Source organism: Salmo salar, chromosome 01, assembly GCF_965601325.2.
Source record: "Salmo salar chromosome 01, fSalSal1, whole genome shotgun sequence".
Taxonomy (NCBI): Eukaryota; Metazoa; Chordata; class Actinopteri; order Salmoniformes; family Salmonidae; genus Salmo; species Salmo salar.
Genome location: NC_138291.1, coordinates 183,476,321 through 183,496,929, shown reverse-complemented (window position 1 = coordinate 183,496,929; position 20,609 = coordinate 183,476,321). Strand labels below are relative to the sequence as shown.

Here is a 20,609-nt window from a genome sequence, read left to right as displayed (position 1 = left end):
TTGTCATTCAGCCACGATTCGGTGAAACATAGGATATTACAGTTTGTGATGTCCCGTTGGTAGGATGTTCGTGATCATACCTCGTCTAATTTATTGTCCAATGATTGCACGGTGGCGAGTAATATTGACGGTAACGGCAGCTTTCCTACTCGCCTTCTACGGGTCGGAACGAGGCATCCGGCTCTTCGTCCTCTGTACCTGCGACGCTTCTTCTTGCGAATAACTGGGATTTCGGCCTTGACGGGTGTTTGGAGAATATCGTGTGAGTCCTGCTTGTTGTTGAAAAACTCTTTGTCTAATCCGAGGTGAGTGATCGTTGTCCTGATATCTAGAAGCTCTTTTTTGCCGTAAGATTCGGTTGCAGAAACATTATGTACAAAATAATTTACCAATATCGTGAAAAAAATCACATAATAACACAATTGGTTGGGCGCCCGTAGAACTGCTGCCATTCCTTCCGGCGCCATTTTCAATAGTTGTTTTATTTCTTTACTTACCTACACACACACACACACACACACACACACACACACACACACACACACACACACACACACACACACACACACACACACACACACACACACACACACACACATACCTTTTTTTCACACTATTGGTTAGAGCCTGTAAGTAAGCATTTAAGCAAGGAAGCATTTCACTGTATTCGGCGCACGTGGCAAATAAACTTTGATTTGATTTGAGTTTAGTGATAAGACTCCTTCTATATCATAATATATACTTATATATACTATAATACTACTTCATCTCCTTCTCCAACATAACAAGACAACATCTCCTTCTTCATCCCCCCTCTCTGTCATCCTCCCCCCTCTCTGTCATCCTCCCCCCTCTCTGTCATCCTCCCCCCTCTGTCATCCTCCCCCCTCTGTCATCATCCCCCCTCTCTGTCATCCTCCCCCCTCTCTGTCATCCTCCCCCCTCTCTGTCATCCTCCCCCCTCTGTCATCATCCCCCCTCTCTGTCATCCTCCCCCCTCTCTGTCATCCTCCCCCCTCTCTGTCATCCTCCCCCCTCTGTCATCATCCCCCCTCTCTGTCATCATCCCCCCTCTCTGTCATCATCCCCCCTCTCTGTCATCCTCCCCCCTCTGCTGTTCTCTCTCCCTCCCTCCTCTCTCTCCTCTCAGACACAACCAGAAGTCCCTAGAAGTAACAAGGGATGTGGTCCATAAGAACCGCTGCCACGTTCAGTTCCCTGAGGTGTTCAGTAGCTACCCCTACAGAGTCAACGTTACGGCTGTCAACGCCCTGGGAAAAGCCTCCACCGCCATCACCTTTGAAGAGTTCAACATAGGTACGTAGACCACGGTTGTTTTTTGTTGTTGTAGCGCTGACTTCATTACAACCTTGATGTTAGCTCACCTCACCAGCCAAACATCACTCAGAGCAACCTGTCCTGTCAGGCTGTATCAAACTTCACATCACAGCAGCCATTGTTTATTTTATAGCCAACTCTCTACAACGGCAACCTAATTATATTTTGTTAAAACTCATCAGACGACATCTGTCAGTCAGTAAGAGTCATTAACACAGCCAAGACTCCACAGGTAAATATTTCCTGAAACAAGCTGAACGAAAATAACCTTCAATCCTCTCTGTATTGACACAATGCCTGTGTCCCAAATGGCTCCCTATTCCCTGTAGTTTGCACTACATTTGGGACGGGACCCAGCGGCCTGGAAGGGATGAGAGAGCCAAGCCTATAGTATGGGTTCGTAGCTTCAACCCTGTGGCACACACCCACCAATTGATTAATGGACTGCTCAATGTATATTATTTTCTCTTGCTTTGTCTGCTCTTTTCCATATTATGTCTATCTGTGATCAGCTACCCAGGAAAGGGCTGAAAATAGCCCATATTAACATATGTAGCCTTAGAAATAAGGTTCATGAACTCAATAACTGGTTAACATCAGATAACATTCATATATTAGCCATTTCTGAGACTCACTTAGATAATTCATTTGATGATACAGCAGTAGCAATACAAGGATATAACATCTATAGAAAAGACAGGAATGCTTATGGGGGAGGTGTTGCTGTATGTATTCAAAGCCATATCCCTGTAATACTTAGAGAAGATCTTATGTCAAGTGATATCTAAGTGTTGTGGTGGCAGGTTCACCTGGCACATCTAAAGGAAACAGATGATGAACAGAGGGACATGTGAAGGAAACAGATGATGAACAGAGGGACATGTGAAGGAAGGAAACAGATGATGAATTTAAAACATTTTTAAAAGAATAATGTGCAAATATTGTACAATCCAGGTCTGCAAACTCTTAGAGACTTACCCAGATAGACTCCCAGCTGTAATCACTGCCAAAGGTGTTTTTACAAAGTAATGACTCAGAGCTGTGAATTATTATGTCAATTAGATGTTTCTGTATTTAATTTCCAATAAATTAGCAACATTTTCTAAAAACATGTTTTCACTTTGTCATTATGGGGTATTGTGTGTAGATGGGTGAGGAACTAGGTGTTCCTGACCTTTGGTGTACTCAGTGTATACTGTAGGGAGGTTCAAAATGACTAGGCAACCGGTTCGAGAATAGACAGTAGCAGCAGTTGTCACGGTTGTCGTAGGATGAAGCGGACCAATGTGCAGCGTGTGTATCGTTCCACATATTTATTGAACTGTGAAACTATGCAATACATACATATAAACTGAATAACAAAAACAACAAACCGTGACGCAGAGGTGAAACATACACTAACTCAAAGACAATCTCCCACAAACCCAGGTGGGGTAATAGACAGTAACAGCAGTATACTGTAGGTAGGGGTAAAGGATAGATAGTAGACAGTAACAGCAGTATACTGTAGGTAGGGGTAAAGGATAGATAATAGACAGTAACAGCAGTATACTGTAGGTAGGGGTAAAGGATAGATAATAGACAGTAACAGCAGTATACTGTAGGTAGGGGTAAAGGATAGATAATAGACAGTAACAGCAGTATACTGTAGGTAGGGGTAAAGGATAGATAATAGACAGTAACAGCAGTATACTGTAGGTAGGGGTAAAGGATAGATAATAGACAGTAACAGCAGTATACTGTAGGTAGGGGTAAAGGATAGATAATAGACAGTAACAGCAGTATACTGTAGGTAGGGGTAAAGGATAGATAATAGACAGTAACAGCAGTATACTGTAGGTAGGGGTAAAGGATAGATAATAGACAGTAACAGCAGTATACTGTAGGTAGGGGTAAAGGATAGATAATAGACAGTAACAGCAGTATACTGTAGGTAGGGGTAAAGGATAGATAATAGACAGTAACAGCAGTATACTGTAGGTAGGGGTAAAGGATAGATAATAGACAGTAACAGCAGTATACTGTAGGTAGGGGTAAAGGATAGATAATAGACAGTAACAGCAGTATACTGTAGGTAGGGGGATAGATAATAGACAGTAGCAGCAGTATACTGTAGGTAGGGGTAAAGGATAGATAATAGACAGTAACAGCAGTATACTGTAGGTAGGGGGATAGATAATAGACAGTAACAGCAGTATACTGTAGGTAGGGGTAAAGGATAGATAATAGACTGTAACAGCAGTATACTGTAGGTAGGGGTAAAGGATAGATAATAGACAGTAACAGCAGCATACTGTAGGTAGGGGTAAAGGATAGATAATAGACAGTAACAGCAGTATACTGTAGGTAGGGGTAAAGGATAGATAATAGACAGTAACAGCAGTATACTGTAGGTAGGGGTAAAGGATAGATAATAGACAGTAACAGCAGTATACTGTAGGTAGGGGTAAAGGATAGATAATAGACAGTAACAGCAGTATACTGTAGGTAGGGGGATAGATAATAGACAGTAACAGCAGTGCGTACTGCGGCAATTTGATTTGTTATTTAGAAGTCTTGTTTAGCAGTCTTATGGCTTGACGGTAAAAGCTGTTCAGGGTCCTGTTGGTTAAAGACTTAGTGCACTGGTACTACTTGCCGTGCGGTAGAGCATGGTGCTGTAGCAGAGAGAACAGGCTGGCTTCGGTGGCTGGAGTCTGGAGCCCCCAGTGATGACCATGTTAATTCCTTATTGATGTGTACACCGAGATACCTGAAGCTCTCGTGCCCCTCCGTTTCCCATTGACTCCGTACCGGTACCGTCTGTATATCGCCTCGCTATTGTTATTTTATTGTGTTACTTTTTTTTTTTAAACTTTTGTTTATTTCGTGAATATGTTTTTAACTGTTCTTAAAAGCTGCATTGTTGGTTAAGGGCTTGTAAGCAAACCTTTAAGGTCTACAGCTGCTGTACTTGGAGCACGTGACGAATAAAACGTTCTTTGATTTAAGAGGGCAGGGTGGAGTGCCATAGAAATTGCATCATCTGTGGAACTGTTGGGGCGGAATTGGAGTAGGTCCAGGGTGTCTGGGATGATGGTGTTGATGTTGTTGTTGATTCCTCCGTTTGTCATGTGTCTCTCTGTATTGTTTGGTCTGATGTCTCTCTCTCTCTCTATATATATACAGTTATAAGTCAGAAGTTTACACGCACTTAGGTTGGAGTCATTAAAACTCGTTTTTCAACCACTCCACAAATTTCTTGTTAACAAACTATAGTTTTGGCAAGTTGGTTAGGACATCTACTTTGTGCGTGACACAAATACATTTTCCAACAATTGTTTATAGACAGTTTATTTTACTTATAATTCACTGTATCACAATTCCAGTGGATCAGAAGTTTACATACAATAAGTTGACTGTGCCCTTAAACAGCTTGGAAAATTCCAGAAAATGATGTCATGGCTTTAGAAGCTTCTGATAGGCTAATTGACATAATTTGAGTCAATTGGAGGTGTATCTGTGGATGTATTTCAAGGCCTACCTTCAAACGTAGTGCCTCTTTGCTTGACATCATGGGAAAATCAAAAGAAATCAGCCAGCCAAGAAAAAAAATAAAGTCATACCGCTCAGGAAGGAGACGCGTTCTGTCTCCTAGAGATGAACGTACTTTGGTGCGAAAAGTGCAAATCAAACCCAGAACAACAGCAAAGGATCTTGTGAAGATGCTGGAGGAAACAGGTAAAAAAGTATCTATATCCACAGTAAAATTAGTCCTATATCGACATAACCTGAAAGGCTGCTCAGCAAGGAAGAAGCCACTGCTCCAAAACAGCCATAAAAATGCCAAACTACGGTTTATAACTGCACATTGGGACAAAGATCATACTTTTGGGAGAAATGTCCTCTGGTCTGATGAAACAAAAACAGAACTGTTTGGCCATAATGACCATCGTTATGTTTGGAGGAAAAGGGGGGAGGCTTGCAAGTCGAAGAACACCATCCCAACCGTGAAGCATGGGGGTGGCAGCATCATGTTGTGGGGGTGCTTTGCTGCAGGAGGGACTGGTGCACTTCACGTTACCGATGGCCTCATGAGAAAGGAAAATGATGTGGATATATTGAAACAACATCTCATGACATCAGTCAGGAAGTTAAAGCTTGGTCGCAAATGGGTCTTCCAAATGGACAATGACCCCAAGCATACTTCCAAAGTTGTGGCAAAATGGCTTAAGGACAACAAAGTCAAGGTATTGGAGTGGCCATCACAAAGCCCTGACCTCAATCGTATAGAAAATGGATGGGCAGAACTGAAAAAGCGTGTGTGAGCAAGGAGGCCTACAAACCTGACTCAGTTACACCAGCTCTGTCAGGAAGAATGGGCCAAAATTCACCCAACTTATTGTGGGAAGCTTCTGGAAGGCTCCCAAAATGTTTGACCCAAGTTAAACAATTTATAGGCAATGCTATCAAGTATGAATTGAGTGTATGTAAACTTCTGACCCACTGGGAATGTGATGAACTAAATAAAAGCTTAAATAAATCATTCTCTCTATTATTATTCTGACATTTCACATTCTTAAAATAAAGTGGTGATCCTAACTGACCTAAGACAGGGAATTTTTACTAGGATTAAATGTCAGGAATTGTGAAAAACTGAGTTTAAATGTATTTGGCTAAGGTATATGTAAACTTCTGACTTCAACTGTATTTACTGTATTATGGTGATGTGAACCCTAACCCATCTCTCTACATACTGTATTGTGGTGATGTGAACCCTAACCCATCTCTCTACATACTGTATTGTATTGTGATGTGAACCCTAACCCATCTCTCTACATACTGTATTGTATTGTGATGTGAACCCTAACCCATCTCTCTACATACTGTATTATGGTGATGTGAACCCTAACCCATCTCTCTATATACTGTATTGGGGTGACGTGAACCCTAACCCATCTCTCTATATACTGTATTGGGGTGACGTGAACCCTAACCCATCTCTCTACATACTGTATTGTATTGTGATGTGAACCCTAACCCATCTCTCTACATACTGAATTGTGATGACGTGAACCCTAACCCATCTCTCTATATACTGTATTGGGGTGACGTGAACCCTAACCCATCTCTCTACATACTGTATTGTATTGTGATGTGAACCCTAACCCATCTCTCTACATACTGTATTGTGATGACGTGAACCCTAACCCATCTCTCTGCCTGTAGTGAAACCAGACCCCCCTGAAAGGGTGGTGGCCACTCCCAGCAACGTGCGTCGTCTGGAGGTCACCTGGAACAGTCCCTCTACCTGGCCTGATGTCGAGATCTTCCCCCTGAAGTACTTCCTTCGATACAGACCCCTCATCAGGGACCAGTGGCAACACGTGAGTTATAGATACAGGCCCCTCATCAGAGATCAATGGCAACACGTGAGTTATAGATACAGGCCCCTCATCAGGGACCAATGGCAACACGTGAGTTATAGATACAGGCCCCTCATCAGAGATCAATGGCAACACGTGAGTTATAGATACAGGCCCCTCATCAGGGACCAGTGGCAACACGTGAGTTATAGATACAGGCCCCTCATCAGAGACCAATGGCAACACGTGAGTTATAGATACAGGCCCCTCATCAGGGACCAGTGGCAACACGTGAGTTATAGATACAGGCCCCTCATCAGGGACCAGTGGCAACACGTGAGTTATAGATACAGGCCCCTCATCAGGGACCAGTGGCAACACGTGAGTTATAGATACAGGCCCCTCATCAGGGACCAGTGGCAACACGTGAGTTATAGATACAGGCCCCTCATCAGGGACCAATGGCAACACGTGAGTTATAGATACAGGCCCCTCATCAGGGACCAATGGCAACACGTGAGTTATAGATACAGGCCCCTCATCAGGGACCAGTGGCAACACGTGAGTTATAGATACAGGCCCCTCATCAGAGACCAATGGCAACACGTGAGTTATAGATACAGGCCCCTCATCAGGGACCAGTGGCAACACGTGAGTTATAGATACAGGCCCCTCATCAGGGACCAGTGGCAACACGTGAGTTATAGATACAGGCCCCTCATCAGAGACCAATGGCAACACGTGAGTTATAGATACAGGCCCCTCATCAGGGACCAGTGGCAACACGTGAGTTATAGATACAGGCCCCTCATCAGGGACCAATGGCAACACGTGAGTTATAGATACAGGCCCCTCATCAGGGACCAATGGCAACACGTGAGTTATAGATACAGGCCCCTCATCAGGGACCAATGGCAACACGTGAGTTATAGATACAGGCCCCTCATCAGGGACCAGTGGCAACACGTGAGTTATAGATACAGGCCCCTCATCAGAGACCAATGGCAACACGTGAGTTATAGATACAGGCCCCTCATCAGGGACCAGTGGCAACACGTGAGTTATAGATACAGGCCCCTCATCAGAGACCAATGGCAACACGTGAGTTATAGATACAGGCCCCTCATCAGGGACCAGTGGCAACACGTGAGTTATAGATACAGGCCCCTCATCAGGGACCAATGGCAACACGTGAGTTATAGATACAGGCCCCTCATCAGGGACCAATGGCAACACGTGAGTTATAGATACAGGCCCCTCATCAGGGACCAGTGGCAACACGTGAGTTATAGATACAGGCCCCTCATCAGAGACCAATGGCAACACGTGAGTTATAGATACAGGCCCCTCATCAGGGACCAGTGGCAACACGTGAGTTATAGATACAGGCCCCTCATCAGGGACCAGTGGCAACACGTGAGTTATAGATACAGGCCCCTCATCAGAGACCAATGGCAACACGTGAGTTATAGATACAGGCCCCTCATCAGGGACCAGTGGCAACACGTGAGTTATAGATACAGGCCCCTCATCAGGGACCAATGGCAACACGTGAGTTATAGATACAGGCCCCTCATCAGGGACCAATGGCAACACGTGAGTTATAGATACAGGCCCCTCATCAGGGACCAGTGGCAACACGTGAGTCAGAGCATAAACATTCCTGTAACGATCATCTGACAGAGGGGACCAAGATGCAGCGTGGTGAGTGTTCATATTGAAGTTTTAATAATATGAAACACTTGAACTTAGGAAACAAACGAACGCCAACAGTTCTGTCAGGTGCAAATCACACAACAGAAACAACTACCCACAAAAACCCAAAGGAAAACAGGCTGCCTAAGTATGGCTCCTAATCAGCGACAACGATGTACAGCTGTCCCTGATTGAGAGCCATACCAGGCCAAAACAAAGAATGCCCACCCTAGTCACACCCTGGTCTTACCAAAATAGAGATCAAAAATCTCTATGGCCAGGGTGTGACAGTACCCCCCCCCAAAGGTGCGGACTCCGGCCGCAAAACCTAAACCTCTAGGGAAGGGTCCGGGTGGGCATTTATCCGCGGTGGCGGCTCAGGAGCGGGACACAGACCCCGCTCCACCACTGGCTCACCCCACTTAGGTGGCGCCTCTAGAGCGGGGTCCCTCGCCGCCGACCCCGGACTGGGGACCCTCGCCGTGGGCGCCAGACAGGCGGGCGGCTCTGGCTGCGCCGGACAGGCGGGCGGCTCTGGCGGCGCCGGACAGGCGAGCGGCTCTGGCGGCTCCGGACTGGCGAGCGGCTCTGGCGGCTCCGGACTGACGGGACTTGCAGGAGGCCTGGCTCTGGGAGCAGGCACAGGACGTACTGGGCTGGGCAGGCGCACTGGAGAGAGAGTGCGAGAGGCAGGCACCTGCTTACCGCAAAAAGCACGGGTAGTTGACTCAGGCCTCACCCCTGGTCCTGCCAAACTACCCGTGTGCCCCCCCAAAACATTTTTTGGGGCTGCCTCTCGTTCTTCCCGGGTAGGCTCCAATATCTGTTGATCACCTGGCCCCAAGTCCAGTCTCTCCTCCCAATCCACTCCTGATGAGACCAGGTGTCCATCTCCTCCCGAGCACGCTGCTTGATCCAGTTGTGGTGCGTAGTTCTGTAACGATCGTCTGACAGAGGGGACCAAGATGCAGCGTGGTGAGTGTTCATATTGAAGTTTTAATAATATGAAACACTTGAACTTAAGAAACAAACGAACGCCAACAGTTCTGTCAGGTGCAAACCACACAACAGAAACAACTACCCACAAAAACCCAAAGGAAAACAGGCTGCCTAAGTATGGCTCCCAATCAGCAACAACGATGTACAGCTGTCCCTGATTGAGAGCCATACCAGGCCAAAACAAAGAAATACAAAAACATAGAAAAAAGGACATAGAATGCCCACCCTAGTCACACCCTGGCCTTACCAAAATAGAGAACAAAAACCTCTCTATGGCCAGGGCGTGACAATTCCTCTCAATACCAATGCATAAACATTTCCTCTCAATACCAATGCATAAACATTTCCTCTCAATACCAATGCATAAACATTTCCTCTCAATACCAATGCATAAACATTTCCTCTCAATACCAATGCATAAACATTTCCTCTCAATACCAATGCATAAACATTTCCTCTCAATACCAATGCATAAACATTTCCTCTCAATACCAATGCATAAACATTTCCTCTCAATACCAATGCATACACATTTCCTCGCAATATCAATGCATAAACATTTCCTCTCAATACCAATGCATAAACATTTCCACTCAATACCAATGCATAAACATTTCCACTCAATACCAATGCATAAACATTTCCTCTCAATACCAATGCATAAACATTTCCACTCAATACAAATGCATAAACATTTCCTCTCAATACCAATGCATAAACATTTCCTCTCAATACCAATGCATAAACATTTCCACTCAATACCAATGCATAAACATTTCCTCTCAATACCAATGCATAAACATTTCCTCTCAATACCAATGCATAAACATTTCCTCTCAATACCAATGCATAAACATTTCCTCTCAATACCAATGCATACACATTTCCTCGCAATATCAATGCATAAACATTTCCTCTCAATACCAATGCATAAACATTTCCTCTCAATACCAATGCATAAACATTTCCTCTCAATACCAATGCATACACATTTCCTCGCAATATCAATGCATAAACATTTCCTCTCAATACCAATGCATAAACATTTCCACTCAATACCAATGCATAAACATTTCCACTCAATACCAATGCATAAACATTTCCTCTCAATACCAATGCATAAACATTTCCACTCAATACAAATGCATAAACATTTCCTCTCAATACCAATGCATAAACATTTCCTCTCAATACCAATGCATAAACATTTCCTCTCAATACCAATGCATAAACATTTCCACTCAATACAAATGCATAAACATTTCCTCTCAATACCAATGCATAAACATTTCCTCTCAATACAAATGCATAAACATTTCCACTCAATACAAATGCATAAACATTTCCTCTCAATACCAATGCATAAACATTTCCACTCAATACAAATGCATAAACATTTCCTCTCAATACCAATGCATAAACATTTCCTCTCAATACCAATGCATAAACGAATCATGAATAGATGAATCATGTTAATCATGTTAATAATCTATGCTGAGTTCTGCCATGATGCCCTGATCAGAGGTCAGATTCCCTCCATCACTGGTTTAATGTGTTTGCAGAATGTTAGTGTATGTATTGATTGAGCTTGCTATATTACAGAGGACAGGGCTCACATTTCTTCCTGGACAGTATACTGAATTATTGATATTCGAAGTCATGAACTAGGTGATATAAGAAAATGCCTTCCACCCACTCATGAACTATATTGAACAAAAATATAAATGCAAAATGCAACAATTTCAAAGATTTTACTGAGTCAATGTTCATATAAGGAAATCAGTCAATAAATGAATTAGACCTTAATCAATGGATTTCACATGATTGGGTATGGGCGGAGCCATTTGGTCGGCCTGGGATGGAATAGGCACACCCACTGGGGAGCGAGGCCCAGCCAATCAGAATTAGTATATCCCCACAAAAGGGCTTTATTACAGAGAGAAATACTCCTCAGTTTCATCAGCTGTCCGGGTGGCTGGTCTCAGACGATCCCGCAGAATAAGAAGCCGGATGAGCAGGTCCTGGGCTGGCATGATTACACATGATCTGCGGTTATGAGGCCGGTTGGACATATTGCAAAATTCACTAAAACGGTGTTGAAGGGGGCTTATGGTAGAGAAATTAAAATTATCTGGCAACAGCTTTGGTGGACATTCCTGCAGTCAGCATGCCAATTGCATACTCCCTCAAAACTAGAGAATCTGTGACATTGTGTTGTGTGACAAAACTGCACATTGTAGGGTGGCCTTGATCATTATATAATGATCATGCTGTTTAATCAGCTTCTTGATATGCCACTCCTGTCAGGTGGATGAATTATCTCCGCAAATTAGAAAAGCTCACTAACAGGGATGTAAATAAAATTGTCCACACAATTTGAGAGAAATAAGCTTTTTGTGTGTATGGAAAATTTCTGGGATCTTTTATTTCAGCTCATGGGACCAACCCTTACATGTTGCGTTAATATTTTTGTTCAGTGTACATAGTTGGGTGTAATAATATCGAATCCTTCTACACTGGCTCTGACACTCTTCAAATATGGCAGCGCTTGCAAAGGGAAACCCAGTCAAAAGCTGCCCAGTGACATAAGCCTACCAGATGAGCTAAATGCCTTCTATGCTCACTTCGAGGCAAGCAACACTGAACAATGTGTGAGACCACCAGCTGTTCCGGATGACTGTGGGATCACTCTTTCCGTAGCCAATGTGAGCAAGACCTTTAAACAGGTCAACATTCATATGGCCGCAGGGCCAGACGGATTACCAGGACGTATACTCAAGCATGAACGGACCAACTGTCAAATGTCTTCACTGAAATGTTCAACCCCTGGGGGATGTGAGTTGGAGCGGCACCTGGCTGGAGGGGTGGTGGGGGATATGGGTCAGAGCGGCGCCTGGCTGGAGGGGCTGTGGGGGATATGGGTTAGAGTGGCGCCTGGCTGGATGGGGCTGGAGGGGATGTGGGGACTGTCAGTCAGAGCGGCGCCTGGCTGGAGGGGCTGTGGGTCAGAGCGGCACCTGGCTGGAGGGGCTGTGGGTCAGAGCGGCACCTGGCTGGAGGGGCTGTGAGTCAGAGCGGCGCATGGCTGTAGGGGCTGTGGGTCAGAGCGGCGCCTGGCTGGAGGGGCTGTGGGTCAGAGCGGCACCTGGCTGGAGGGGCTGTGGGTCAGAGCGGTGCCTGGCTGGAGGGGCTGTGGGTCAGAGCGGTGCCTGGCTGGAGGGGCTGTGGGTCAGAGCGGTGCCTGGCTGGAGGGGCTGTGGGTCAGAGCGGTGCCTGGCTGGAGGGGCTGTGGGTCAGAGCGGCGCCTGGCTGGAGGGGCTGTGGGTCAGAGCGGCGCCTGGCTGGAGGGGCTGTGGGTCAGAGCGGCGCCTGGCTGGAGAGGCTGTGGGTCAAAGCGGCGACTGGCTGGTGTGTGTGTGTGTGTGTGTGCCGTAAGTGTCTGTAGTTGCTCTGATAGGTCAGATTCAGACTATTAGGGCCCAGGGTCATGCATGACCAGGGTATCACATCTACTTTATAGGAAAGGAGATGATGCTGACATTAAAACCCCCTGAAGTCCTTGTCCACGCCCCTGTGCAAATCGAATTAATTAACTTAATAAAAAAATCCAGATAAAATTGCATCAATTTAAGATAGAGATATCTGGTTTTATATAAATACATCAATTTAAGATAGAGATATCTGGTTTTGTATAAATACATCAATTTAAGATAGAGATATCTAGTTATATATAAATACATCAGTTTAGATAGAGATATCTGGTTTTGTATAAATACATCAATTTAAGATAGAGATATCTAGTTATATATAAATACATCAGTTTAGATAGAGATATCTGGTTTTGTATAAATACATCAATTTAAGATAGAGATATCTGGTTTTATATAAATACTTCAATTTAGATAGAGATATCTGGTTTTGTATAAATACATCAGTTTAGATAGAGATATCTGGTTTATATTGGAATCGTCTCAATCCACTGCATCCGCCTATGTCACACTTCCACATTTGCGGTGAAAGATGACAGAGCTAGAGTGTTGTTTGTCAGACCAAGAAAACAAAAATAAAAAAATATGCCTTCTCACAAACTCATCTGTGGCGTCCGAACGGTATGATATTATGGCACTAATAGGGTCGTAATGTCATGGAAAGAGCAGGTGTTCCTAATGTTTTGTCCACTCAGTGTCTATACAACTAAGGAAGATGTTGTTTTTGTTATTGAGATTGACATGGCTGCAGTGGACCCTTAAAGGAGCTCTCCCTCAATGTAACAGCTCTGAAGTTCTTCCTTTCTCTGTTCTTCTTCTCTTTAGGTTGTAACATTGGCATTCCTTTCCTTGCCGTATTCAGTGACACTCAATATGTATTGTTTGCTGTTGTTTGGTTTTAATCCTCAATTCCCACATTTCCCCATTATTTGATAAATGAAAAACCTTTGGTTCAGGTGGTCAGGCTGTTCGTCAGGGGAAGTGGTGACGGGATGAGAGTAGCAGCCTGAGAGCAGAGCAGAGCGTTAAAACTACATGTTGTTTCCTTCTCCCAGACAGGTGTAGAATTGGTTATTTCCGGTGTAATAGTGTTTCCCTAAAGGAGCTTTGTTTTCTCCGTCTACTAATACTGACCTGGTGGTCCACATCAGCAGTGATCCTCAGTATTGTTAGTTTGTTGTTGTGTCATTTATTAACATCACTTTTTTTTTTATCGATAATATCACACTTCCTGTGGTTCTACCTCTTCTTTCTGATTGGCTGACTGGTGCTTCTCTCTGATTGGTGTGTTTCAGGTGGAGTTGTCAGACAGTACGGCCCACACCATAACGGATGCGTACGCAGGGAAGGAGTACATCATTCAGGTGGCGACTAAGGACATGGAGATCGGAACCTGGAGTGACTGGAGCGTCGCGGTGTACGCCACCCCCTGGATGGACGAACCCAAACAGATCCCCTCCACCACCGAGCAAGAACTGCTCCTCGGTACGTACCTGAAGCCTGACCCCAACCCTAACCCAAACATATCCACCACCAAGCAAGGGCCCTTCCTCAGTATGTAGCCATTACAGCACACCCAGTGGTTCTCAAACCTCTCCTCAGGAACCTCCAGACGTTTATAAATGTTGCTGTAGCCCTGAACTAGCTGACCTGGTGGTGCTGAGGAGGTATCTAGCTGGTTCCTGCTCCAGCTTTTTTGTTTACCCTCTTCGGAGGAGATATATATATTTTTTTCAGCTTTTCTGCTACATACATTTTACATACATGGTACTTTTACATAAAGAAATCACATAACAATAGTACTTTAACAAACAAAGCTCTTTAATCAGCCACTCTCAGTCTTTCCAAATCCCCCAATTAACTATTTGTAAGGTTCATTTTAAGTGAATGTTTTGATAATTTTTTTTACCATTCCTGAACCTGTTACCAGAAACACACTACATAGGGGCAATACCAGAATAAATGATCTGTTGATTCTGTCTCTTTGCAGCTAAATCTACAGAGCTGAGATTGTTTAATGCCCCATATATACAGTACAGCATTCTGTTGGGGGCAAGAATTTAGTAAATAATTTAAAGTTGAAGCAAGTGTTGTTTTTTTGTACCATTTCATAAACCACATGTCATGGAATCGGTACATCAAAAATAGCTTCCCATTTTTTTTTGCAAACTGTATGGCGCAGCTGTCAACATTTTGTCCTCAAATGAAAGTGGAATATTTTTCTATTTATGCCAGTTCCTTTCAGCCAATTTGTATCATTCATATAGGGCAGGCAAACACATTCCCTACCTTCTCCCTTTTCCACCTGCTTCCTCCATTTTTGTGGTATTGCTACAATCAGTTGGTTGTAAATTTGGATTGAGCAGACATTCCCATATATTTTGGATAGCTGCATTTGTGACATACAGTCACATTCCAAGGTTTTTCTTTATTTTTATTATTTTCTACATTGTAAAATAATAGTGAAGACATCAAAACTATGAAATAACACACATGGAATCATGTTTTAAGCAAAAAATAAGTATCTTCTTATTACTGGTGTCCTTTACTGGTGGTTTGTTTGCTGCAATTCGGCCATGAAGGCCTGATTCACGTTGTCTCCTCTGAACAGTTGATATTGATATGTGTCTGTTACTTGAACTCTGTGAAGCATTTGGGCTGCGATCTGAGGTGCAGTTAACTCTAATGAACTCGTCCTCTGCAGCAGAGGGAACTCTGGGTCTTCCTTTCCTGTGGCGGTCCTCATGAGAGCCAGTTTCATCATAGCGCTTGATGGTTTTTTGCGACTTCACTTGGAGAAACTTTCAAAGTTCTTGAAATGTTCCTGATTGACTGACCTTCATGTCTTAAAGTAACGATGGACTGTGATTTCTCTTTGCTTATTTGAGTTGTTCTTGCTATATTATGACTTGGTCTTTTACCAAATAGGGCTAACTTCTGTATACCCCCTTACCTTGTCACAACACAAGTGATTGGCTCAAACGCATTAAGAAGGAATGGAATTCCACAAATTAACTTTTAACAAGGCACACCTGTTAATTGAAATGCATTCCAGGTGACTACCTCATGAAGCTGGTTGAGAGAATGCCAAGAGTGTGCAACGTTGTCATCAAGGAAAAGGATGGCTACTTTGAAGAATCTAAAATCTAAAATATATTTTCATTTATTTAAAAGTGTTTGTTTACTACATGATTATGTTATTTCATTGCAGAACATCTATTTCATTGTTGTTTTGATGTCTTCACTAGTATTCTACAACATATAAAATAAAGAAAAATCCTTGAATGAGTAGGTGTGTCCAAACTTTTGAAATATTTTGTCTTAGTTAAAAAGAAATTGTCATCCAATAGGCTTTGATTAAATTTCCAATATCCCCGTCCACGTGGAAATTCTGTAAGACTTTTATATGGAGGCCAATCAGATGTTTGTCCGATCGGATTCGGTCTCCCATTAACTCCTTTTTAACGTTTGATGGCAGCAAGAACGAGACCAGGAAGTAATCAAGACGGCTAGCTTGATTAAGCCTCCTCCATGTATATCCCACTAGGTCAGGATATTAAACCTCCTCCATGTATATCTCACTAGCTCAGGATATTAAACCTCCTCCATGTATATCTCACTAGGTCAGGATATTAAACCTCCTCCATGTATATCTCACTAGCTCAGGATATTAAACCTCCTCCATGTATATCTCACTAGGTCAGGATATTAAACCTCCTCCATGTATATCTCACTAGGTCAGGATATTAAACCTCCTCCATGTATATCTCACTAGCTCAGGGTTTTTCAGCCTCCATGCACACTATCCACTAGTTCTAATGTATCTTTGATCTTTGTGATCTCCTTAAGTGCTTGAGGGTGATCGTTTGTAGTGTGATTTCCTTTATGGTCCATTGAGGAACTTAAAAACGTATTATAATCTCCCACCATAGTAGATTAATTCGTTGCTTGTGAGCTCAATAGATTATTATATCTATATTCGAAGAGGTGGATCATCATTATTAAGGCCCATATCGGTATAGCCCACTTTTTTCAATTTTCCCCTAAAATGACATACCCAAATTTAACTGTCTGTAGCTCAGGTCCTGAAGGAAGGATATGCATATTCATGGTACCATTTGAAAGGAAACACTTTGAAGTTTGTGGAAATGTGAAAGGAATGTAGGAGAATACAACACAATAGAAGGTAGGAGAAAATACCAAGACAAAAACAACCGTTTCTTTTTTCCACCACCATCTTTGAAATGCAACAGAAAGGTCCCAGTTCTAGCCATCACTCTGGTTGTAATTCTGATGGTATCCACAAGATGGCAGCAGATGGATAATAAGAGCAAACTACATGACATTTAGTGTGAAGTCACCCAGGTACATTTGGGCAAATCGTGAAGGAGACATTCACATTACATTTTCTGAAAGAATATCATCAAATCAGTATACTTGGACTTTGATTTAGCTTTTCCAGTATTAGTTGCCATATTATAAGTTCAACATTTGCAAAACACCCAGTTTTCATAACTTCATGACTCTCCATATTTTTATATTTTTTGTCCAAAAGGAAAAGGCTTGCTGTCGCACAAGGTTAGTAGCTACATTTTGTGACAGATACGGGATTTCCCGATACTCCTGTAAAGCCCAGCTCATTGGCTATCTAGCAAGCTTGTTTGACCCCGATTGGTGCTTATTTGACAAAGTTACAATCGATCAAGTGAAGACCGCCCGCGTCATCGGCGTGCCATGAAGGCGTCGCTCTCGGACCACATTTGGTGTCCTATAGGATATACTACACCCCTAATGATATAGTGAAGTCTGGATATGTTCTAGGATCTCTGAGGAATAAATACGAATGGAAATTGAACGAGTGGAAAAACAAAAATCAATTGCGCATGCTATATGGACCTTTTTAGGACATTAAAAATGATTTTATCTAACAAAAACGACACTTCATGTTATCTCTGGGACCCTTTGGATGATAAATCAGAGCAAGATTTCAGAATGTAAGTACACATTTCACCTTCAGAGGTGATTTTATCAAATCTATCGCGGTGAAAAAAAGTGTTTTGTTGTTAGGAGCTCTCCTCAAACAATAGCATGTCATTTCTCGCAGTAATAGCTACTGTAAATTGGACAGTGCAGTTATATTAACAAGAATTTAAACTTTCAGCCGATATAAGACACTTATATGTACCGGCATTTGTTGTTTCTCTAAAAATCTGCGATCGTGACACAAGGCGCTGCATGATTTACAACTGTCCCGTTGACGGGATGCCGATCCCTAAGAAGTTTTTAACAGGGAAGCAGTAGTATGAATGAGTACTCGGTACCAGTTCACTTCCTAACTGCATGTATAACAACTATGTTGACAGTTCTTGTGTCACGGGTGTCGTAGGGTGTAGACCAAAACGCAGCGGGAAAATGTATACTCATCTTTTTATTAGTGAAGAAAGAAAAACAAACGAACTAGAAAGTCTCGTCAGGCACATAGCAAAACAAGAAACAATCTCCCACAAAACCCCATGACAAACACATTCCTAATTTATAGGACCTTCAATCAGAGGCAACGATAGACAGCTGCCTCCAACTGAAGGCCCCAACACCAATTAGCTAAACATAGAAATACAAACGACTAGACTGAACATAGAAATAAACTAACATAAAACAATAACCAAAACCCTGGACTAATAAATCAAATACCCCTCTACATACACAACCACCCCGAACCATATAACCAAATACCCCCTCTACACGAACACATACACAAACACACCCTGAACCACATAACACAAATACCCCCTGCCACGTCCTGACCAAACTAATAAGAACAAATAACCCCTTTACTGGTCAGGACATCTTGGAGATTTTAATTGGTCATATTCACATTTAGGCCAGTTTTCTGATAACTGGCTCTAGTAAATATTCATCGATCCTTTTAGAAATATCTTGACAGGTGTATTGTGGCTGGAGAAGTAGGTTGGCATGGGCCCTCAGATCCTCAAAACGTTCTCTGCACCATTGAGAGCATCTTAACTGGCTGCATCCCCGCTTGGTATGGCAACAGCTTGGCATCCAATCGCAAGGTGCTACAGAGGGTAATGCGTACGGCCCAGTACATCACTGGGGCCAAGCTGCCTGCCATCCAGGACCTCTATACCAGGCAGTGTCAGAGGAAGGCCCTAAAAATTGTCAGAGACTCCAGCCACCCAAGTCACAGACAGTCCTCTCTGCTACCCTACAGCAAGGCTGGAACCAACAGGACCCTGAACAGCATCTAACCCCATGCCATAAGACTGCTAAATAGTTTGTCTGCATTGACTCTTGTTGCACATTCGCTGCTGTTACTGTTTATTATCTGTCCTGTTGCTTTACCTCTACAGAGCTGAAAGTATTCCAACCCCTTCAGTTTTTCCTCATTTTGTGACATCACAGCCTTATTCTAAAATGGATTAAATCATTCTACACACAATATCCCATAACGACGAAGCAAAAACAAGTTTTATACATTTTTGCAAATGTATTCAAATAAAAAAACGGAAATACCTTATTAACATAAGTATTCAGACTCTTTGCTATGAGACTCGAAATTGAGCTCGGGTGCATCTTGTTTCCAGTGATCATCCTTGAAATGTTTCTTTGACTTGATTGGAGTCTACAGTATCTGTGGTAAATTCAATTGATTGGACACGATTTGGAAAGGCACACACCTGTCTATATAAGTTGACAGTGCATGTCAGAGCAAAAACCAAGCCATAAGGTTGAAGGAATTGTCCGTAGAGCTACAAGACAGGTTTGTGTCGACGCACAGAAGGGTACCATAACATTTCTGCAGCATTGAAGGTCCCCAAGAACACAGTGCCCTCATCATTCTAAAAAAAGTTTGGAACCACCAAGACTCTTCCTAGAGTTGGCCGCAAGGCCCTAACTGAGCAATCGGGGGAGAAGGGCCTTGGTCAAGAAGGTGACCAAGAACCCGATAGTCACTCTGACAGAGCTCCAGAGTTACTCTGAGGAGATGGGAGAACCTTCCAGAAGGACAACCGTCTCTGCAGCAATCCACCAATCAGGCCTTTATGGTACAGTGGCCAGACAAAAGCCCCTCCTCAGTAAACGGAATGTGACAGCCCGCTTGGAGTTTGCCAAACGGCATCTAAAGGACTCTCAGACCATGAGAAACAAGATTCTCTCGTCTGATGAAACCAAGATTGAACTCTTGGCCTGAATGCCAAGCACCACGTCTAGAGGAAACCTGGCACCACCCCTACAGTGAAGTATAATGGTGGCAGCATCATTCTGTGGGATTTTTATTCAGAGGCAGGGACTGGGAGACTAGTCAGGATCGAGGGAAAGATGAACAGAGCAAAGTACAGAGAGAAACTTGATGAAAACCTGCTCCAGAGCGCTCAGGACCTCAGACTGGGGTGAAGGTTCACCTTCCAACAGGACAATGACCCTAAGCACACAGCCAAAACAATGCAGGAGTGGCTTCGGGACAAGTCTATCAATATCCTTGAGTGGCCAAGCCAGAGCCCGGACTTGAACCCGATCGAACATCTCTGGGGAGACCTGAAAATAGCTGTGCAGCGACGCTCCCCATCCAACCTGACAGAGCTTGAGAGGATCTGCAGAGAAGAATGGGAGAAACTTCCCAAATACAGGTGTGCCAAGCTTGTAGCGTCATACCCAAGAAGACTCAAGGCTGTAATTGCAGCCAAAGGTGCTTAAACAAAGTACTGAGTAAAGGGTCTGAATA

The 20,609-nt window shown here is 43.4% G+C and overlaps 1 protein-coding gene across 2 annotated transcripts in view; it reads left to right on the top strand.

Annotated features, from left to right (window-relative positions):
- The window catches only part of LOC106572571 (ciliary neurotrophic factor receptor subunit alpha), a 329,676-nt gene that overhangs the window by 274,894 nt on the left and 34,173 nt on the right, over window positions 1–20,609 (top strand). For both annotated transcript variants that reach the window (XM_045694243.2, XM_082957103.1), the window contains 3 exons: window positions 1,151–1,317; window positions 6,547–6,704; window positions 14,161–14,350. In XM_045694243.2, the coding sequence (XP_045550199.2) occupies window positions 1,151–1,317; window positions 6,547–6,704; window positions 14,161–14,350 (515 nt within the window). The remainder of the gene's footprint in view (window positions 1–1,150; window positions 1,318–6,546; window positions 6,705–14,160; window positions 14,351–20,609) is intronic.